The sequence below is a fragment of the Phalacrocorax carbo genome, chromosome 7 (assembly GCF_963921805.1).
Source record: "Phalacrocorax carbo chromosome 7, bPhaCar2.1, whole genome shotgun sequence".
Lineage (NCBI taxonomy): Eukaryota > Metazoa > Chordata > Aves > Suliformes > Phalacrocoracidae > Phalacrocorax > Phalacrocorax carbo.
Window position 1 is genome coordinate 27,865,578 of NC_087519.1, and position 22,614 is coordinate 27,888,191.

At 44.8% G+C, this 22,614-nt stretch overlaps 2 protein-coding genes across 5 annotated transcripts in view; one reads left to right on the top strand and one right to left on the bottom strand.

Annotated features, from left to right (window-relative positions):
• The window catches only part of NGEF (neuronal guanine nucleotide exchange factor), a 41,848-nt gene that overhangs the window by 18,958 nt on the left and 276 nt on the right, over positions 1–22,614 (bottom strand). The window contains exons 1-5 of one of the 3 annotated variants that reach the window (XM_064457211.1): positions 20,468–22,602; positions 19,082–19,196; positions 8,720–8,914; positions 8,495–8,604; positions 3,505–3,779 (exon numbers count right to left, since the gene is read on the bottom strand). In XM_064457211.1, the coding sequence (XP_064313281.1) occupies positions 3,505–3,779; positions 8,495–8,604; positions 8,720–8,914; positions 19,082–19,196; positions 20,468–20,471 (699 nt within the window). In that variant the 5' untranslated portion in view covers positions 20,472–22,602. Of the gene's footprint in view, positions 1–3,504; positions 3,780–8,494; positions 8,605–8,719; positions 8,915–16,377; positions 16,596–19,081; positions 19,197–20,467; positions 22,603–22,614 lie in introns of those variants that run through there. The other 2 variants (XM_064457210.1, XM_064457209.1) reach the window with 2 other exon arrangements.
• The window catches only part of NEU2 (neuraminidase 2), a 34,877-nt gene continuing 26,060 nt past the window's right edge, over positions 13,798–22,614 (top strand). Inside the window, exons 1-2 of one of the 2 annotated variants that reach the window (XR_010373838.1) lie at positions 13,798–13,927; positions 14,777–14,934. Coding sequence is in view for 1 of the 2 variants with exons in the window: in XM_064457214.1 (XP_064313284.1) it covers positions 13,863–13,927 (65 nt within the window). In the remaining variant the exon portion in view is untranslated. The remainder of the gene's footprint in view (positions 13,928–14,776; positions 14,935–22,614) is intronic. The other variant, XM_064457214.1, reaches the window with a different exon arrangement.

The following is a 22,614-nucleotide window of genomic DNA, read 5'->3' on the forward strand; positions in this document are numbered from 1 at the left end:
TGTCCCTTTTTCTAACGCCAAAGTGACCTGAATCCAAATAATCCCTGGCAAAAACTTTTTCAAAGCTCATACATCGCAGCAAGAAATGGTTCAGTTCAACAATTGAAAATACTTTGCTAAACTATTTTTATTAGTAAGCTGTTTTGGGTGAGTTCCACTCAGCTTAGAATCTCCTAAAACACAGAAAACGAACATAGTGTAGGAAAATCAGTACAGTTAGTAAGCAGAAAAGGACAAAATGAAGAAACTATACAATAAATAAAACAAGGACAAACTGAAAGGTAGAAAACTGAACTGGAAAAGAGGAATAAATCAGAGCCGCTCCACAAAAAGGCCATACCAATATCTAATTTAAGGTTCATGCCAAAAGAAGTTTCATTCATCAAATGTTTCTTCTAACCTCTGGATCACTACCTCTTCAGAGCCTAGTACCTTGGTGACAGAATTTGTTTTAACCTAAATCAACATATAATACAGGGGGCGTATTTTCTCTCTAGTCACTTGTTCCTCCTGCTACATACAAGTTGCCTGTCATTTCTGCCACCATCACTCCATGTCAGAACACAAACAGCATTTCTTTTGGCTTGTTCTTCTTGTAACATTACATTTTCTAGATAGTTAAAAGAAAGCCCTTGGTGATTCATGTTTTGCTGTGCTTAATGCTCAACAGACATCTGAATAATTAAAACTACCCTATCAATGACTTAGCCATTTCTGATAATTATTTCAGTAACACATAATTTTCATATTTCCCTGACCTCTGTGGTCTGTAACATATCTTTTGCTTTTGTTCTTCCTTTTTCTGCATTTGCACCCACATTTTTTTGTGACACTTCCAGTTGTTGTTTTACATCCTGCCACTCTCACATTCACTTCAGATGAAAAAGGCTGGTGTGGCAGAGGCCATTGCTGTCTGAATTCTCTTTGAGTTCACAGGGCTAATGGCCATCCTGCAACTTTTTCTTTTTCTGAAATTGCTGCGGGGTGGATCTGGTTTTCAGGTTGGTTCTTTTTCCCCTTCCTGAAACTCCATTTTCTGGCTCATTTGTTCCAATGGGGACAATGACAAATTGCCGTCCATTACACTTTTCAAGCATCCATTGCTCTTCCAGTCAGGTTTCTTGTTTTGATGCTTGAAAAACACCTGTTTCTTGGTTTGTTTTTTTCTTGTATCAATAACCTGCTTAGTTGTTTTCCATCATCGGCAATGACAAAGGCCAGATTCCTCTTCCTGTCCTTGTCTCTTTCATTTTGCAGATTACTACAGATGAGCAACTTTTTCTCTGTTTATTAAGCCCTGCTCCATCACAGCTATGGTGGTGTTCCCTTCCTCAGCTGTGAACAGGGGTGTTTGCTTCAACTTTCTTTCCATTTGTGTACTGGTATTCCTTCCTGTGGTCTAAATAATACTCTTGTTCTACCTTTCCTGGCTGAAGAGCTGCCAGCTCTTCTAGTCCCTGAGTTTACCACAGCTTTGAAGACAAAATAGGTGAGAAAGGTATGATTTTGTCCTTATGACATTTAGTCCAGAATTTCTCCTGCCCTGTACTTCAGGTAGATTCCTCCAATTCTCCTTCATGAAGCTGAACACTTTACATTCACTTAATCAAGCCCTCATGTACAGCTCACGCTCCCAATTCATATCCAACGTGAGTACAGTTCCAGAACTGCCGGAGCAAGCAGTGCTTGCTTATGGCAAGGCTGAATTCAGCATCATCTCTTTAATTGCCTCAGTGATTTCTCCAGCCCTCCTTGTTTTCTGTCCTTGACTCTCCTCACAAACCAAATTCTTCACTTTATCTATTCAATGTTCAGCCAATTTCACAGCTTTCTGGCTTTGAGCAATTTTATAATTTCTTATTGTGCTAATCCCAGAACAAACAGGAAGAAAATTTCAGCTCTGATAAACTAACGTTAGGGGAAAGCACAGCACTTCTTTAAGGCAGCACTGTCCCATCTCCATCTGCTTTATTTCTCGTTATTTAGGCAGAGAGAAGAAAATTCAGCATACTGAATGTTGGGCTTTAGCAGCACAGAGTTTTTTTCTCCTTAAAACACCAACAGTTAATGAACATAACTCAATAGAAACAGCAAGTTTCGAAATCTATAATGCAAACTTTTAAGTGAATGTTTCTCTGTAAAAGACTCTTAATTTTGAAGCAGAAAGAAAAAGAAAAGCTTGTAATTTTTCAGATGCCAGATTGTGTTTGTAATGCTGGCAGTTAGAAGCACCATGTTTTGCCAGGTAAACAGAACAAATCTGATATGGAAATAACCAGTGCAGAAGAACATGGAAAAGCAGCAAATCATTTTAGTCACCTTCAGCCATGACCCTGACACACTGACAGCCTGCGCTTGCCAGCCCAAGCTACCCTACATAAACACTGGTCCTGTCCACTAAGGGTGTGAGTAACACAGCCCAGCCCATGACAGCCCTGTGGTTCACAACATGAGCCTTTCCAACATAAGAGTGAAGTTACATTCTTGGCCAGGACTAGTGTGGCACTGTATACATAAGGAATTAATAACTGTTGAGTGCGCAAATCCAAATAAACTTAGGGGAACTGCTCACACCCAGAGATGTTCTTCAGCACCTTGGGTATGATCTCATGAGCCAGGGATGAGCAGATACACTGCCACAATGGTCTCACCAGAAGCAATCCTGGCGCAGTACAGTAGGACTCACAGGATCGAGCCTTTGAAGGCCCGTTGCTCATATTACAATGCACACCACACACTAAACAAGGCTTGTTTGTCTCCTCTGCTGGCTACAAATGCAGTGCTATGCATTGACATAGAGCACTCACTCCCCACACTATCCAAAACAGCAACCAGTTATAAATTGTTGTGTGACTGATGTTTTCATTAATTGCAGTGGCTAGCCCCACCTACTCCTTTCACTGTTTGATGCCCTATAAATTAACAGCATATGACTCTTCAACAGTGATGTCACTGCGCTGGATGGCTAAAATGCAAATACACCTTGTCATAATTTTTTACCGTTTTGTGTAAGACTCCAAGTAACAACATTTAAAAATCAGGGAGCTTATCAATTTCTATTTCCTCCCTTTCCATTAACAACATCATATTTAAAACAGATTACAGTTAACGGTCGAATTCTTCTAAGATTTCTGGTGGAAAGTATGTATCCTGACAGTCATGGCAGAAGAGGGTTAATGTGCACTGGGAACCAAAAGTTCTATTGCACCAGCCTCTTCATTATTCCTTCCTTCCTTTGTAAATTGCTCCTAACACCGAATCAGAAAAGGGAAAAGAAGTTCTTTTTTGCTACAGAAATATAGCAGCAATAGCACATAGAACATCTGTAGTTTCAAAAGAAGCGAGTGGTGCTAACCAGTGCAACACAGAGAACTACTTAGCAGGGCAAGACTTGTCTGTGACTGCTATGAAGCTTTTCATTTTTAAATCTTGATCATTTGGCTTAATTCACTCTCACTCTTTAAGCAGCAACCAGTTAAGAAACACTCCACCTTCCCCCATTACCTCCTGCAGCTTGATCTCATCTGGCTGGAGGATGCTGAGGACCCCACTGCTCCGGATCTCAGGAAGATCCTGCCATAAGTTGAACCTGGAGTTGGAGTTCCTCAGCAAACTGATCTGTGGTGGAGCTTTGCTTTCAGTTGTACTTGTAGGTTCTGCTTCAGATGGGGTTTCCTCGCTGGGTGAACTCTCCTCAGCGTCTGTCTGTGAATCCTGAAGACGTCTGGTTTCAATCTCCTGGCGCGTAGATTTATCTCGATATTCCTGATACAAGAGCCCTAGAAAGCAACGTTAACAGGTCTGAGAGGTTACAGCTGAACAAAAGAGTGGAAATATATTGTGGGAAAGGATATTTGTTTTGCATCCAGTCACGTCAGCAGAGGTGAGAGAGATCCCTTCCGGGCTGAGTGAAAAAGCCAATTACGGCATTCCTGTCTCAGCCAGAAGTGGAAACTATAAATGGAAGGCCATTTCTAAATCTAAAATGTTGTCAACAATCTGCTCTCACAAAACATTTAGTAACACAGTCAGATGAATCCATGATCAATTGGAAGACACAAAAGAAGTAGTTTGTCACTTGCCAGGCTTTTAAATGTTTCTTTTAAACCTTTATTTTCTCAGCAAGATTGATAGGTATGTGTAAGTGTGTGTCTGGAAAAGTAATATTGCGTACATTGAAACCACTTTAAAGGAGCAAATGGACGGCCATGAAAATCCTTAAGGAGGAAACACTGAGCTGCTGTTACAGTTTGGACAGGTGAAGCATTGGGACAACAAGCTACAGTTACTAGTTTGTTTTGGTCTTGACTTCGTGGTTAGCCTTGGACATGCTGCTTAATTTCCTTCTGTTTTCCTTCTCAGTTTCTATGATGATTGAAGATACGAAATTAACATTCAAAAGGTACCTGAATGCCACAGCACTAAGGAAAAGGCTCTGAATTCACACCATCTTGAGGCACATCAATCACACAAAGTGCCTTCTGAGTTTCAGTTACTAACTTCAGGAGCAGACGAAATTGCACACAATTTGCCCCTACCCCTGATTTCAACTGGCAGCATGAAAGAGGTAGGAATCCTAAAATTCCTTGGCCACCTCTAGAATACCTTTTGTCTCTCCTAGGGCTGTTCAATTTCTCCTTCTGAGCCACCTGTAGGACCCAGAATAATAGCTGCTTGAATATAAAATGTGATTTATAAGGTATGAAAAGACAAGAGAGCATGAGCCTGCTCTGAGTCACTCTCCTCATTTATTCAAATTGAAGGAGTGCAATTTACATTATCTTCCTTGGTTTATACTTGAATTGCAAAGTGTAACATGAATGAAGATAAAAGTCCTTGATGTTTAAAAAAAAAACCAAACCAAACCAAACCAACCCTACATAATTTATTTTGTCTGAATCATTAGGGGTTAAAATCTATCTGGTCACATGCATTCACGACACTGGATCTCAGAAACAGATTCCATGTTAATAAGGTGAGAGACAACTGCATCAGGAGTTTGCTTAGTGAGGGCAGAAATGTAGATGTTACTGCCTACCAAATCTCTGGGCCAGTTTTCATGAGGCTCTGTAGCAGTCACTGTTAAAACTCTATCAGAAATATGCTGGGGAAAAACGCTGGCACAAGGACAGCAGTACCGCAGCCTGCAAACGTATCCTGTTATCTCTTCTCCCTGGAAAGATGTTCTACGCCAGATTAAAATAGCAATAAGGGTAGCTGTGCCTAGGAAACCATACAGTCTTCTGTTAGCTTCCTACACAATAACCAAAGAAAGGAGACTTCCCCTGAAGTTCTGCATGCTGCTGCTACTTACATAAATTTCTCTCTGCATCAGCTAGGCTTCTATGGCTTTCCTAATCATTTCAGCCTGTTACTCAGCACGAGTGAGTGTGCTGAGGATGTAGTGGGGTGAAAAGGCTCCTTCAGGAATGGAGTGGAGAGCCTGCTAAACCACAGCTGCTTTCAGTGGCACTGATCTGTAAGCTCAGCCCGTGCTCGAAGGCTCTATTGCGGTAGGGCACTGGGTACTTTCTGCCCCACCAAACTGAGCACCAGAGAGCAGGACAGGCTGGGAAGTAACAGGCTGCAGCAGTAGAGGCAGTGCTTGACTCAAGGGAAAACATGCTGGGGAAACTGAAGGATAATCTATCTAGTTTACTCATACTGGAGATAATTATACTTGCAGTGTCTGATCATTCAGCCATGTTGTGCTGGTGAGTCTGCCCCTCAAATCAGAGGCAATTAAGGATACTTTGTGTAAGGGGGATTTACTTTCCCTTGTGCATATCTGGAGAGCAGCCCTTTAAAAAAGATCAGGACAAATTTCCCCTTGCCTTTAAGGAAATAAAATCCAGACAATGAAACTTGCTTTTGTTTCCAGGTTTCATGCCTGACCAACGAAAGAGATAAGACCTATGGAGACTTTGGTGGCAGGCAAAGGCAAATGCAGACATGGGGAGATCTGATTGACTAAAGGCATCTACCACCAGAATTTGTTCAGAAATTACAGCAAGGTAACTCATTTTAAGGAGGGAGCTGAAGAGAGACCAGCTGAAGCTCTACCACAGACAGCAATATGGGGAGGAAGCAAAAAGGTCATAACAGAAAAAAGCCAAAAGAAAGGTAGATGTTCAGGCAGAAGGAAGAAACAAAGAGTGTAGTGCTAGCCAGGATAAAAGACATCCTTGCTATCTTGGTTTAAAAGGTCCATCCATATGTCAGTAAAGAGGTTAAAATGGGTTGAGCAAACGCTTACATGAGAGAGAGAGAAGCCATTGAAAAGCCTACTCTAGATGAAGCAGGAGATGGTCACAGCACTGGATGGGTCGTATCACAGATGCAAGGTCGGGGGACAGGGTTTTGACAGGTTGAAAGGAGAGCAATACATCTGGGAACTGACAATGTGTAGCAAGAATCTGAATTCAGTAGTTGAATGTGACTCAGAAGATATGATAATTTAGTAAATGCTTACATTTAGTAAGTGAACAAGTACAAAATGTCAGAGATCTGTACGAGCTCTGTTCATTGCTTAATGTCCCAACTGTCCCTACTGTGACCTGGCTAAATGTTAACCTTGTGGTCAGAGCATGGGTTTGCTGTCGCCTTTGACTTAAGTGGTTAAGGCTGATCTTCCTGAGGGGTGTTTACATAGTTTGAATAGCATATAATAAACTTTTCCCCTGGTGTTTATTCCATTTAATTTTGCTGTCACAGTCTCCCTTCCCAGCTCTCTCAAAAACTGGGAGGGGAATTGAAAAACTAGTTACTAATTGTGGAAAATGCTTGCCTTAGAGAGTTCACAGTGCTCTTACAGTGAACGTTATTACACTGAAAGCTATGTAAAATCTCAGGAGGTCCAGAGACGTTTTCTCTGAAATGCTCTGCTCCAATTTCAGGCAAAAAGTCCATTAAAGCCTCAAACGCAGGAGGGAGGGAAGGGAGCAAGTGTGCTCTGGCCACACGAAATGACCTCTCTGCTGGGGATTAGTGTAGCATCTCTGGTTGTCCAAACTCTGTCTCCTCCATCAAGGTGCAACAGACCTACTTGCAGTTACACTGACGCATGCAGAACTATCGCATGGCTTCCCTCTGATATACAGCACATAAAAATATATATGAATATAGCAACGGGGTTGCTTTGAAGTCCTGCTGGTTTTAGTATTTTTATCATGCCTCTTAGTGTCACAGTCCCAGTACACTGACAACACATTGACACATCTGCCTTGGGAGATTAGTACCTACACAGCCAAAAGCAAGTAACAGATCTGGCATCATCCGTGCAAATTGTTCACCACTTTTCTCCAGAAGGCCCTGAACTCAGCTGTTTTGTCTGACAGATGCTGGCAGGCTGCTGGTTTCATTCCAGCCTCTTTCTCCAGCACTGTCCCAGTGGCATCAGGTGCTCCAAGAATCAACCCTGCCCACCAGAACCTGACACCAAACTGTAGCTGACCTCTTCTCCCAGAGGCAGTGTGAGAATCCTCCTCGTTCCTGCCAGGGAAGTTTGCCTTGCTGCTCATGAGAGTTATCTATCCAATTTTCCCATGCAACGTGCTACATTCCTGCCCTCTAGATTCAAGTATCTTGCAGTTTCATTTCCCAAAATTGAAGAGAACTGTTTAAAAATGAAGCTTCTATCTCCCCACCATAAAAACCTGCCTCAGGATGTCGGTTAGCTTCGCAGTTGCCCAAATCTGTCTGAGGAATGTCACAATTCAGATGTGGGAAGCTAAGAAACAAGCTGTGAAGGTCCTCTCTGCATCCCACAAAAAAAAAAATTTCAAAAATACCACAAGAGCAAAAGCGTAACAGTCGTCTCCTGTACGGCCACCCAGAGAACCTCAACTCTGCCTTTATAAAGAGACCATGAATGATAAAATAACTTAATCTTCTGTTGCAAACGCTACACCAGTGGCTGTTATAAATACGTGCTGACCCCAGTGCATATAGTTAACGTCCAACAGGAGAGCTGACCTGAGTCTTACGCCTTTTTGAGTATGCAAAACCAGATTTCAGCAGAAAGTTGGCTGTAGCCTTAGTGATTAACAGCTTCGTAATTACAAGAAGTAATCGTTATTTACGAATGGAGGTAAAGCTGCTCAACAACGGCATTAAATCTCCTGCCCGGCAAACCTGATGCCCCTCGAGACGGCAAAAAAGCCAGTGCCAAAGCCACGGTTGTTATGTTTACAACAACAAGGACGGAGAATTGGGTTCCCCCAACGCCGCCTTACCCCCCGCCACGTACCGCTTGGGTTTAGACCTGGGCTTCGTTCGCTTAACGCTGCCGGTTTGGGGCGTGCAGGGGGACGGGGGAGGGCTGCTCGGCTCGGGTGGGGGGCCCGGCCGGCGGCGGCAGCACCTCTAGGGGCTGCTGTGCTGCCGCCGGTGCGGGGAAGGGGGAAAGCGGACAAGTTGCAGGAGAGCGCGGCCGCCGGACGCCCGGCCGGGTCCCACGCGGCGAGTAGGACCAAGGCGGGGGACGGCTCCTTACCGATGTGCTCGATCAGGTTCCTCCAGGAATCGGCCGTCATGGGATGGGCGGGCGGCGGCGCCTCGGCAGTGGTGGCGGCAGGGCTCTCCTCAGCGGCCGCGGCGGGCTCCCTGTGGGAGGCGGGGGCACCTCAGCCGGGGCGGCGGCGGCGGGACGCCCCCTCCGCGGCCCCTCGCACCCCCCGGTGTCCACACACACACACGCACACGGACACTCCCCACTCACCTGCCGGGCTGTCCCGCCGAGCCGTCCTGGTCGAGGGCGCAGGCGGCGCTGAGCGCTGCAGCCAGCAGCTCCATGGCCGGCGGCGGCAGGCGGCTGCCCAACAGCTCCGGCAGCGGCGGCGGCGGCGGCGGCGGCGGAGCGGGGCTGGGGGAGCCCGGGCGGTTGCCACGGTAACGGGGGTAGGAAGGCAGCAGCCTGGGCGGGAAGGAGAGGGGAGCTGCGGCCGCCCCCGGGGCGCTCCCGCAGCCCCCCGAGACCCTCTGAGCCCCCCAAAATCCCCTTAGAGCCTCCCCAATCTCCTCAGAGCTTCTCCTCACACACCCCCTCCCTCAGGCGTCCCTGTGGGTTCTCCCCCCAAAATCTAGAGAGAGTCCCCCCTCAAACCCCCCCTCAGATCCCCCGTCAGGCGTCCCCAGGGACTCTCCACCCAAAATCCCATCAGAGCCTCCCCAAACCTCCTCAGAACCGCTTCAGGCTCTCCCCCGCAAAATCCCCACACTGCCCCTTCAGAGCCTCCCGTCAGACCCCCCTCAGGCATTCCCACAGAGACCCCTCAAAATCCCCTTAGAGCCTCCCCTTGGGCTCCCACTAGCTCCTTGCAGCCCCTCTCCGTGCTCCCAGTTCTCCAAGGCCCCACAGAGCTCTGCTAAATCCCCCTCAAGCCTTCCCCAAATCCCTCCTGAGACCCCTCAGAACCCTTTAGAGTTCCCCAACCTTGCTCCTGCAGAGCTCCCCGCAGCCTCTTTGGAGCCCCCCAGACTCAGGCCTCAGCTCCCACCTGACCCCCTGAGCCCCACCCCAGCCCCTTGGAGCACCCCTGCAGACCCTCTCAGAGCCCCCAAAATCCTTTCCAAGTCCCCACAGATGTCTCAGGTTCTCCCCCCCGGCTCCCCACTCAGAGTCCCTGACCACCTGCAGCCCCCTCCCTGTGCCCAGCACCCCTGCCCGCGGAGACCTCCTCAGCCCCCCAGCTCCCCTCTAGCGCTCTAACAAAGGTCCCTCCTCCACCAGGAAGCTGACTCCCTCCTCCTAAGGGCCCCCCCAAAAGGCAGCAATCCCTGCTTTTGGGGTCCCCCACCTTCACAGGCACCCCTACCTCCATCCCCCCTGCTCTCCTGCAGAGAGATTCCTTCCTCAGATGCAGGGAAGCCCCTTCTCCACCCCCTCCCTCCCTCTCCAGCATCGCACCCATCCCCAGCAAGCACCCACACACCCTATCCCACCCCATGCACCAGCCCGGGCCCCAGCCCCTCTCTTCCATGCACAGCCACCACACAGCAGGAGGGGGGTCCTGCCCTGGCACTGACATCTCCTCCCTCAGACCCGGGACATAGCACTGCCCCCCATCCCGTGCACCTCTCTGCCTATATGTGGCCAGCGTCAGCTTTGAGGGAGAAAAGGGGGTGGGAGAGGGGGGCTCTCCTGAACTGCTTCCAGATCTGGCGCATATGGTGCATTTCTTCTCTGGGAATGAAACTCTGAGATGGAGGGATGTAACTGGGAAACGCAGCCTAATCCCTCCTGCCAGGAACTGCACCCCTGATTACCCCACAGGATTGACTGCTCTCCTCCTCCTCCAGCAGGGCTTTGTACCCGCTCGGTCATTTCCCCCGTCTCCCTTCCTTAGCATTGCTACTTCCATAAGGATATATTGTCTCATTTAGGCAGTAAGTATCTCAGTACTTAATGATCTATATCTGTCTTTGTTCAGGTAATTGTTTTTCAGCCTCAGGGATAAATCCTCTTGAGCTCCAGAGTACGGTTACACCCTCGGATTGGTTCGAGTGCTTGCGGACAGGCTGGGTGCAGCTCTTCCCTACACGTTAGTAACCCCCAGCAAAAAAAAAGTCATCTGCACCACATTGCAATTGAGGAGTTAACAGTCAGAAAACGCTCAGCTATTCCTCCCGTTGCCTAAATAACTGTGGGTTTTTTTTTCTGTACGCGATAACGTAATTTATGCAACAACATAAAATCTGTGTGTTGGTCTGTATGTGTAAAATGGTTGCCTTTTTATCATTTTTATATTAAATTTGCTAAATAATACATCAGTATAGCTTCCAGCCAGCACACAATCATACTTTCAGAAATACTCCCTCAGCTTATGTGAACTAGATCTCGATCTAGCACACTGAAGAGCTTGGTCTTTAAGTCATTAAAAGGCAGAATGGGAGAGAAAAACAGTTGGAAATGTCAGTGGAAGGTTTGAGGACTCAGAGAAAACTGTCAGTGTGGTCCAGTTCCAGTCCTAGACTGAGAGGTCAGAAGGACCAGAAAATGGATAGGAAAAACTAGAGTGAGAGTGAGGGCTGGAGCCTGTTCTGCACTTAAGAGAGGAGGAGGAGGACAGCCTGACAGCTGGGGATGTACAAGGGGAGATTGTCATGGGTTAGGTGGTCAGCATGGTGTGAAAGTGGGTTATCAGCCATGAAACACCAGGGCTAGGGGGTTTGGGGAGGCAGGTGAGTGAGGGGGCAGCCAAAACCTTTTTGAAAGGATAAAGCAGCAGAGACTATCTGAAGCTCTGGCTAATGACTGACATTTTGGTGGCTTGCTGCCAGGGCAAGAATATCGTTGACGGTTTTAATAAGTGGGTGGGACGCTAAAAAGCTTCTTTCTTAGAAAAGGGGAGGGAGGACATTAACTGTACTGAGCCTCTTCGTTACCTTGAATTCTGGAAAAGCAGGGATGCTGTTTACTATTTACTAAAGGGGAGGACCAAGAGCAGTGGGGAGTTCTTAGTATGCGAAGGGAAGTCAGCGCATAAGCTCTTACTGACACTGCTAGAGTGAATATCTATCTAAATATAACTTTTGGGTGTATCTACTAAAAAAAATAATCTTTCAGAAATATGCATTAAGAGTTTAACAGATTCTAGCCCCTAACATTCCTCCACTCCCAAGGGTTAAATCTGTACCAAATTGAAATTTCTTCTTAGGAAAAGCATCTGGGTCATGGTATGAAAAACATTCACAAATAGAAAGCATCTTTTCAGGATCCCATAAGTGTCTGCTAATTTGATCCTGCCTGTCTTCCTTTTTCCTTCAAATTTTCGAAAATGATTTCACTTTCAGTCTGAGGTGAAAACCTGAAAAGTGTCACTAAAAGAAATAGTGATAAAATAATGTTGAAAGCTATGAAGAGGTGAGAACACCAGCTGAGGGTGAAGTGCCCCCTGTGGCCATGGGAGGCCACAGCTTGTGTTTTTGCATCTCGGAGATCAGTTCCACTGTGCAGCAATGACTAATAGTCTACTTTTCCTTCCTTTAGAACTTTTTTTTAAATTGTAATTTGGTCTTTCAGAACTGTTTCTTTATTCCCTCCCAGTCTTATTCTCATACTTCATGTTGGCATACAGAGAATATTCATAAACAGTACAAGTGCCTGACAAATACTTTTTTCTCCCAAGTGAGGTGACAAGAGTGTTCCCAGCACTCTGGGACCACAGTGAAAAATTACATAGAGCAAGCAGGAGATATTTTTCTCCTGCAAAAATTGTTCAGGTTTTCCAAAGCTTGCTTTTCTGTTTGGGGACAAAACAGACAGCTTTCCAAGGTTGTAATGAAAAATGAAGGAAGGCAAATAAGCGATTCTCTCACAGGGATCGAGTGGCTGGGATGTTCGTGCTGAGTGTGGGGGAGCCAGGTCAGAGCCACGGTTGTGTCATTCCCTCACATTCCACATGTTACTGCCTGTTCCAGGGCAGAGCAGTCTATCCTCCTGAAGCTGCTCTGCTTTCTCTGACCACTGGGGACCAGAAAGGTGCTTGAAGCTGGTGAATGCCTTATTCACCAGATACCTCTGTAGGTCAGTCAATACTGGACTATTCTTGCTAAGTAGTTCTGGCATAGCTGCCTCTCTCTTCCTCCCTGCTTCCACAATTTTAGGACTTTGTGTGCAGTTTAAGCTGACCTAGCTGCTGAGTTCCACTTTTCACTCAACTCCCTGAGGCAGATTTCTACCTCCACTTCTATGCCAGCACTCACTCTCATCTCATTCTTGGTGAGCAGGTTTGGGCAGCTAAACTGGTGGAAAATGATTCATATTTTTTTTCTGTAGAACTAGCTTTGCTTGTGTCTGGATTGTCTCCCTACAGGGTTAGCTCAATGTGAGTGCCAGCACAGTGGAGGTGGCAGACATGCAGATGGATGGCAGTGCCACCTTGGATTATTTTACGCTGCTGTGGAACTGCAGGCTCAGGCAGAAGTTCCTGCTCCATCTAATCCTAACTATCTGGGTAGGAAGAGGTGTTTTTTTTCTCTCATTGTATCAACAATGAATTTGATCCAGAGCCTAAAAAGCTTTCCCCCATATCATCAAACTCAGTAAAATCTCATTAAGACAAAGCAGTTTTCTGACCAAAATCCCTATATTTCATCCTAAAATTCCCTGTCTAGTTGTAGGGGGAAATAAAGAATCTGACTACTAGAACAACATACATTAAAGCAACTAGTTAAAAATCCTACCCCAGCACCAACCAAGTGGTGCTGAGTGCCCTGTGCTGTTGTTTTTGACAGAAGTCATGCAATGCCCTGACACACCAAAGCCCAGTTTTGTCTCAGGAATTCTTAGGATCCTTAGGAACCAGATTCTTAGGATGCCTGGGCACACAGGCACCGGACATGATCCTCATGGCCGTCATTAGATGGCCACGTGTTGGTGACATGGAGCATGACCATGGTTCAGCTCCCTGAGGACAAAGGAGAGCAGGTTTGAACTTGTATATGCTCTGCAAAAAGGGGTTTGTGTGGTTGCAGACTGTTTCGCTTCGTTGTACTGCTGTTGGAAAAGATTTTAAATGTTGGGTGACCTGGTGGATGGTTGCATTTAAAATGTGGTGATTGTTGTGAGTTTATAATTAGTTACAATTATCTCATTTAAGTTATGTTTGCAGGATGAATTTCCAATCTTGGCCTGTATTTTCAGGCACTAATGATTTTTAAAAATGATTAATCATTTGAATTAAGATTTCTTATGTGCATCTAAACTCAAAAGCAACCCTTAGAATAAAGCTGTGCAAAGCGCTTGTTTTCAAATGATGCTGAAATGCATTTTTTTAATGTTCTCTTATAGCAGTTTTTAGAAATTAGACCTCCTCTTCCAGAAACTAAAAAGAGAAGAGGCAGTCCAGCAGATTTTATTTATGAAAAATCCCTCAAACCCTTCTAGTCAGTGGGAGTTTCACACCAAGAAAGGCCACAAGATGAGGTAAGAAGCACTGTTTTAAGCTGAGCTAACCAAATTTGTGAAGAAGTGTGAAGTTAGTAATAGATTTGAATAATGTTATACCTAGTCAAGGATATTTTCATACTTCAGGTTCATTCAGGTTCTCTCTGTTCATGTGTGGTTTTTATCAGTGTTTTTGACAATGGGTGTGTCTGTGCAATTTTATTCCTGCTTTTTGACTTTTTAGTGGGAGGTAAGTGGAATTCCTCATCCTTAATATTTTTAGATCCTAAAGGCCGAGAGCAAAACTGTTCTCCTGAACCTCCTTAAGCTTTCATCAAAATACCTTAGTTCGATCTGTTGGGGCTGGCAGCCCTACTGATAACTAAAAATATTCAGAACTTCCTATTATGAGATCCTTACCTTTAGGTGCTTCTAACCTTTTGATGCTCATAATCATCAGGGTTACATTTTCACTTACCATCTGCCATAGACAGGTTATTTTTTATATATTAAAAACAATTTAAAATTTCTTAGGCTTAGGAAAATATTATTGGATTCCTATTAAAGGAAAACAGAAAACCCATTTTTCTATCCTTTGAGAAGCTTTGGTTTCTGTTGAAAAATTAGTTGAAATTTGGGGGTTGCTAGGGCTTAATCTTTGCCACACTTATGAAAATCCATAGAAATTATAGGCCCTTTTCCACTCTCTGCAACACAGACAAACTTTAGACTTAGATTTTAGCATCTCAAATCCCTGAGCTGCTGCTCATGGAGAGCATGTGTTCCCTGTTCAGGTCTGAGAGAAACATTTCTGATATTGCAGCTGTAAAAATTGCCTGGTCCTGTTCTAGGCACTGTGAATAAAAGCCTTTGCTGCTGTATCCTCAGTGATCCTTGTGCTGGATGCATGCAGCATGATGAGAAAACTACTTGACTGAAAAACAGAGGGAGCAAGACTCAAGCATGGAGAGGGTGGGGTTGTCTTCTCCACCAGGAGATTGCTATGGAGAGAGGAACTTGCCCACAGCTGGGTGCTTCAGGGAATGGTGAGTTGGAAAAGGCTGTAAAATGTAGCACTGGAGCTAGGATGAGGGGTGGGACATGAAGATTGAATGAGGAACCAAGGGGTAGAGCACCTAGGGAATGGCAGAACACTGAGATATGAGGTGTAGGAGGGAAGACATAGGAATAATGTGTCTAGGAAACAGTAGGCTGAGGAAATCCTGTGGGGAATTACAAGTTGAAGCTGATAGAAAAGGGGTGAAACAAAAAGATTGGTTGAGGACCTGAGGGTCAGGGTATGGCCAGATGAAGCAGATCAGATTGGGAGAGTTCGAGGGCAAAACCTAGACCTTGCCAGGTAATGAAAGCATGACTGGGCTGAAAAACCTGACAAGCAGAGACTGGGTGGAATAGTTGGAGAGATTGGGATTCCCACTGGCTACATGCTGGAAGGATACTTCATTAGAATTGTGTATGTTATTGCTTACTGTTCTGTATGATCCTGTGAAACATGAGATTTTGACAGTAATAACATTTTAATACCTAGAGTGGCTATTTTTACTGAAAATTTATTAGTTCTTTAAATTCTTCTCCCTCCAAATACTGTTGCTCCTAGACATTTTAAGATTCAGATTGTTCAGAAAGAGGGATGGGAAAAAAATATCTATGTATGTATCCATCCGTCTGTCTGTCTGTCTATCTATCTATCTGTCTCTAAAAGAGAAAAAGAAATTGGTGTAGTGTGACAAAATACAAAGGTTTGGTCAACATGTGTTTGCATCAGCTGTTCCTGACTTCACCACTTGCAAACTGAAGCACCATTGGCAGCATGGTGACTATAAGAAATTTATTTCATAAGTAGAAAGAAACTGCTTAAGTATGATATAGGACCTTTTGCAATACAGGTTCCAGTCTCTCTAGAGGCTTTCCCTGCTTTTCCCTGCTGGTTAAATCAGGCTATAAAAGCAGTGCCTGCTGCTGCCCAGGAAAGATAGTGCTGTGCTAGGGGATGCTAACCCAAATTTACACAAGCATCCTTCAGAGTGCTACAGTATTTCACACGTGTAGTGTTTCTTTCTAATACACATGTTTGCATGAATTCAAACAAGGTAGGTTCCCTCTTGCTGCTCAAGGTGACTATTTGATTTCGCTTTTGTAGTACTTCTATTCTTTGAGCTTAGACCAAATGTAATCAAATGATTTTCACATGATCCTCATTTCTCTCAATTGGAGATTTCATAACCAGCCTAAAGAAATAGTTTGCTCTGCACTGGTAGGCCAACGACCTTGCAGTGAGCTTTGCAACATAATTTCACGGTTTTTCTTCTGCTGTATCTAGTGGCCCATAATAAAGACATATCATTTTTGGAACCTGACTGAGTGGGAAATGGTAGGTAAATAATACAGTCATGCTGCTAAAACATCTGTATTGTATTAGAAATTAAGAGAAGTCAACATCCTATTAGCTGGTAATATAAGGTAGATACCGATCAGTGAATCTCCTTTTTAGGTGCCTGTGGGATCTGCTTTCAGCTGAGGCTGACAGTTGTGGATGGACACCCTGGGTGAATGTTTTTCTGTGATGTCTTTCTATAATCTCAGTCTGCACAACGGCTGCCACTCTGAAGCTGGAAGGACTGATCACAGCAGGGAAGAGCAGCTTTTGTTGAGTGCAGTTCCTTCCAGGTCTTTGGCTCTGGTTACTCTGAAAAACAGAAGCTCAGCACTGAAATGCTCAGGGCAAGTCAGCTGAGTTGTCAGGAAGCAGCTTATCATGCAAGGGGTTTGGAGCTTTGTTCAATGTAGAAGGCTGGGAGGGAGCTACATGACCTTGTGGAGAACTCTAGAGTGCTTAGGGGGAGCTGGGGATTGCATAGGAGAAAGGTCATGGGGAAAAAAATCATCTGAGAATAGTTAGGCATAGAAAAGCTGTTAAGAAGTACCTTATGGAGGGCGTGTGGCAGATTTTGGAACACCAGCAATAACGTCTGAGGTCATCTTGTTTTCAGACATCAATGTTCTGAAATCAGTGAACTACCCTACTGTTCTCAGAGCGTTGAATGACACATAGATTCAAGTCACCTGTAGGTTTGAAGAAACCTATGGTGCTTTTCCTTAATTGGAATGTTAAAGAATATATCCCATCTGAGTACAATTGAGATAATTATTCATTTTCCTGAGCCATTTATTACCTTCCCCAGTTGTGTTTACTTCTTGTCCTAAATTATGTAGCATGGCTATATGAGAAGTGGCATCGCTATCTGTGAAGAACACATTTGTGTCAGACCTGCTGGTTATCTTCATGCAATGAGAGGGGATTGTGCTTGCCCAGCACTAGCATTCATGTAGTTGCTGTAGGATGCAGCTGAGCGTGAAGAGATACAGCACTGACGGACCACCTGCCCTCAGGACCATGGGGATTCACTCCTGAGAACCCCATGGACCTTCCCAGTGCTGGGACCATCCCAGAGGTGCCTATACTGTCCTCCCTGCAGAACCGCTAGCTTCTGCTTTCAGAAGAAGTCTTAGCTAACAGGTACCAGTTTTGTTCTTTTAATTAAATTAAATTAAATGTATTTCTTGAGAGCAGTGATAATATTTTAGAAGCCTTATCTACACAATGGCCTCTTTTCCCCATAGAAGGGGGAGAATAGTGATTATTGCAAATAATGGCAATATCCTTAAGCTCCTGCAGGCTTTTCACAATGCAGATTTCTAGTGGTTCTCTTATAAATTACAGACAATCTTTTGAAGAAGGGAAGAGGGGTACATAGGCTCAGTTTCAGCTGGAACTCTGGTCTTGTTCTGTGCCAAATTTCTCTGCTCAGTTGCCAGAGATGATGCCACTCCGCAGTGTTGCCTGCTTTTCGCAGGCACATGACTTAGAACCTATACTGACCTGTCAAGTTCTGTGCACAAAAGCATCTTTGATAAAAATTACTCCCAGCACAGGCTCATTGTTTCCAGCTCCAGGGAGAATCAGAATTTGCACGATTCAGAGCTGCCTAAGTGGTGGTGTCAGGGTGTCAGAGACTGACATGATGATTATGCCAGAAGGAGAGGAAGACAGATGGATTTGACATTGCAGCAGACTCTAACTGTCTAGGCTCATGTGTTCAGTTTAATGCCAAAGGGCAATCAATTTTATCCAGGGCAAGTGATTTATTTAAATCCAACTTGACAGTTTGGCTAGAATTTTTTTTACTGGAGTCCTCTCTATAAGGAAAGGTGCTTGGAAAGGTGCTATGCATTACACCAACACAGCTGGGGTCAGTAATTAGTAATTTTCAAATCATCCTGTGCAGTATAATGCATGCATCTTTAGAAAGCAAGTATTTAGCACTTTCAGCTTGATCTTCTGTAGTATAAGTAGAGACTATCTCTTAGTTATACATTCAAGAGGTGAGGAGCTGGAGAGGGAGTTTGGGAGAATACCTCACTCATTAAAAAAATGTAAGGCTAGATAACTGCGCTTTTCTCTGCCTGGCTGCAGCGGCAAGAGAGCAGGGGTGTGGGGAAATTTATAGAATGTATTGTAAATGTATGGGTTGTGGGATCAGGGCCTTTTGCTGGACCTGATCATTGAGGGATTTAAGCCAAAAAGGGCTACCTCCCTGAAAGCCTTTGTTGCCTATCAGTTCGTCAAAGTAAACAACAAACAAAGTCAGAATAATTTAGAAAACATATTTGTAGCTAATTCCTCAGCTATAAAATTCCATTTTCCATGTGAGGTTGTAAAACGGGCTTCAGAAGAGCCCACTGAGAAGGCTAAGAACGGGATCACGCTTACGTTGGGATGTTCCATAAGGAAATGCCCACAGGCTCTCCTTATCCTCTCAACAAGCTGCTTAAGGCAGTCTGCCCGCTTTGCATACACCACTGGGTGCTCCTACATCACATTCCCCCTTTTTCAGTCTTTCCCTCTGGCTTCTTGTTCCCCCTTTTCTCCTTCACTGTATTCTTCAAGCTCATACTGATAAGAACCTTTATACCTTGAGACTAGTACTATATGATATATATCATTAAGAATGAAAATAGCACTGCAAATCAGGGTGAGAAGGCCTGGGTCAGTAGCTACAGCTTAGTGCAGCTGTCCTTCCCAAAATCAACATTCTTGCTCTGACACCACTCTACCTACATTCTCCAGTGGAGGCACAGTGAATACCCTACCCTGTCTTTGTACTTCCTTACCTTTGGATCCATAGTTCGTCTAACGTTGTATTGTCAGAGTTTACTGGAGATGGTGATCCCTTATGAGATAAAACGTTCAGAGGCTCTTTGATGGGCTCGTTGTTTTTGAGTGAACCTGTGACATGAGAGAAAGCCAAGAGGATATTAAAACAGTAATTTTCTTAAGGGTTGTCTTTACTTCTACTGTAAGTAGTGGCTTGCTTACACCAAAGGGAATAGGAGGACCACAGACACAAGGACAGCTACATTTTTAGCTTGGATTTTCAAAGAAGATTGAAGTGTCATCAGCTTGCGTAGTGCAAGATTGTACAGCCTTTGTCACAGCTGCAAACGCAATTGAGAAAAGGTGAAGGTAGATATATGATATCAGTCCTTATGTCTGCAAGCAGCACTCTCACCACTGAAAACTGGGTCCTGGCATTAGTGATTTTCAGTGCAATTCTTTAAGCAGAAAAGGTTTCACTGTGTGTGCCCGTGCATGCCAATATTCAGTTTCCCAAGTCAGGGCTTCATTTCTGCTCTGCTTTCAGGCAAGCAGTAGATGTTCAATTTACAGGATAAATCAAGGCTAGATTTGGGTGAGACAGGAGCTTTACTTTTAATTGCTTCTCCAATTTCCATCAGATGAACCTCTGATCCTTTCAGAGGGAGCCAAAGTTGTGTTAAGTCTATGGCTTGGTACTGCAGTACTTGGCAGGAGAGGATGTATCTCAATTTTTCAAATGAAACCTCCTGTTGTTTGAGGCCTGTTGATAAACGGCCTTGTTGTTTTCTATTAGAAATATTTTGGTCTAAGTCATAATAATTCTGTTTGCATTTCAAACTGGTGACAGCACAGGCAGGTCAATGCTCTGACTAAAGCTGCCTTCTGATGCACCCTTTTGATCAATGCTATGGATTTTCAGAGGGAAAGGGTGAAATCTGAACTTTTAAAACTCCCTAAAACAGTGCCAAGGGTTTATTAAATGCTAGTTTGAGTTATTCTCTTTGCCTTTTGAATAGTTTAAACATTTCATCCTTCTGTCAGAGTAGATTGCTTAAAAAACAAACTCTTTTTCCAGTTAAAGGAAATAATCTATTATGTTTTACAGCTCCAAGGATATAAGCCAAAGCTAAGTTGGTGCAAAGGGTGCCTATATAAAAGCCTTTCTCTCTGCTGGATTTATGTTCTTTTACATTATTTTTCTTGTTCTAATTTCTTAAGTCTTTATTTTTCCCATACTCTGTATTTTTCCCTGTATCTTTCTTTCTCTTCCTTTCTTCTTTCCCTCTCCTCCCCCCAGTCATTCTTTAAGCAAAATGAGAATAGGTTAACATTTGAGCTTGAGCTGGACTCTTGGATAGCTGCTGTTCAAATGGGTTTGAAGTCAAGATAAAAGAGCTCACCCATCCCTTGCTTCCATGCACGTCAGCAAATGCTGTCAGAAGTTCCTGCTACAAATGAGGCTGGTGTAGAAGCACCCGCTGTCCAGTTTCAAGGAGAGGGGATGGAGTAGAGGGAGAGGGTGGAAGAGCTGCTTACGCAATCCTAGCTGAATTTAAAAGCTGTAGCTCTGAGCTGGGCTTGCTGCAGTCATACTGGAGAAAGAGCTATTGCTCCTAGTCCAGGTCCTGCTGTACAGACTGGAGAAAAACTCTGTTGCCAGTGTGTCCTGCTGAACAACTGCAGGTATGGAAGAAAAAGCCCTGTTTGGAACAGATCCTGTTTCAGCAGTGGTAACACAGAGAGTGGGGTGTGGGAGAGAAGCACGGGTCAGCTTCTGCAGATGCTGAAATGAGCTGCTAAGAGAGAAGCCCTTCTTTTAGCTTGTCCTTCCTCAGTGATGCTGGCTAGACAGGAGGGATGTCCTCCTGTGTTGTTGTCCTGATGCTGTAATGATGCAGATATATGAAGATGGTGCGTCCTTCTGTGCTGGTCCTCCTGAGCGGCAGGAGCATGTAACAGGGGAGAGGGCCTCCTCGTTAGCAGTCTGGATGCTGTGATGCTCTGTGACCAGGAGAGAGGGCGAGTCTCTTCTCTGCTTGCTCTGCAGAAGCGGTCTGGGAAGGCAGTGAGAGGACGGTTCTGCTCTGGTCCTGCTGCTGCACTGGCAGGGTGGAGACCAGCTCTGCTCTGGCATAGGCGACACTCAGTTTATCCACAAACCTCATTGACAACAGTAGCAGAATACTAAACAGGAGCGCTTTACTCTGCTGCTGTCTGCTTGGAAACTTGGAGGAGGGAGGGAACTTTCCTTCTATCCGTGCCATAGGGTTGAATGGGCCTTTATACTGCTGAAATAGTGTGTCTCCCTTGGCGAGGCTGGCAGGAGACACCGATTTCCTGGGGTCATTTCCCAGACCCCTTTATTTTGGGGTGGAGGATGTCCTTTGTTTCCTTAGAGAACTAGGTCTGCTTTCAGGGGCTGAAGCAGTGTGCTTTGCTACCACATAACAAAGCAGTAGCTTTCAGTGGCTTGCATAGCACTCAAACATCAGGGTAGTGTTACATCATTTTGACTCATGCAGCTAGCCAAGTTAAGAGTCCAGTGCATTTCTTCTGTTAGATTATAATCTGAAGATAGGATGGGTATCTTCACTGTGGTTCCTTATATTTGCAAGGATTTATAAAATTCAGTTTCTCTGAGCACCTGGGAGATGACACAAAGGACATTTTCTGTGTTCACAGTCCCAGGTCTCTTTCATTTAGTATTTAGATTAAAACCACTTCCAGTTTTCTCTTGCAGCCCTGTTTCCAGTGCTTCTGGGTGTGTTGCAGTAGCTCCTTTCCCATCTCTCTCTTCAGCTTGTCAGATCTTTCTCTTGTTTCTTTCACAGATTGCTGCTCAGACAGGGTGCCAGCTCAGTGAAAGCCTGGCCTTGCAGTCATGCTCTGTACTTGTCATACTCAGAGACAGCCAACTTGTTCCATTTCTGCTGAAGCCGTGGCTGGGTGCATGTATGTTCTGGATGGTATTCCTGTTATTTCAGTCTCTGAGTTCAAAGGGAACTTAGGTGTTTCTTACAGCTCTATTCATGCCAGGTGGCAGCAACTGCATTTTCAGAGAAGTCTTCCTCACCTCTCATAACAGTCCATTGCAATTTCCACAGGCTTGGTCCCTAAACATACTGCTTTGGTTTTGCTGAGTGTCCTCTATACACCACTCAGCTGGCCATACAGTTACCTGTATAGATCTTGCTACTTTTGAACATGTCCTTTCTGTATGCTAAAGAAATTCCTACTTTGTTGACAGCTTCATGTCTTTCCCCATTTAAATAATTTTTCTTTTAGAGAGCAGAGGGGTGGCAGAGCAGAGTCCCACAGTTCTTTAGATTCTCTGCCATGAAGCATGTTTAAACATCCAACCATTTTGCATTTCCAGGCTGAGGAAGGAAGTATGGCACCCCTCTGCCAGCTGTGCCATAGGGCAGGGGTGTTCTGTAATGCACTGACCGCTGAGCTGCTTTCTACCTTCCCTGTCCCTTTTCTAATCTCATCGACTCCTGTAGCTCCTAGTCTTGCTGGAAAAGGAAGCATAAAGCTGTTTGGGTCA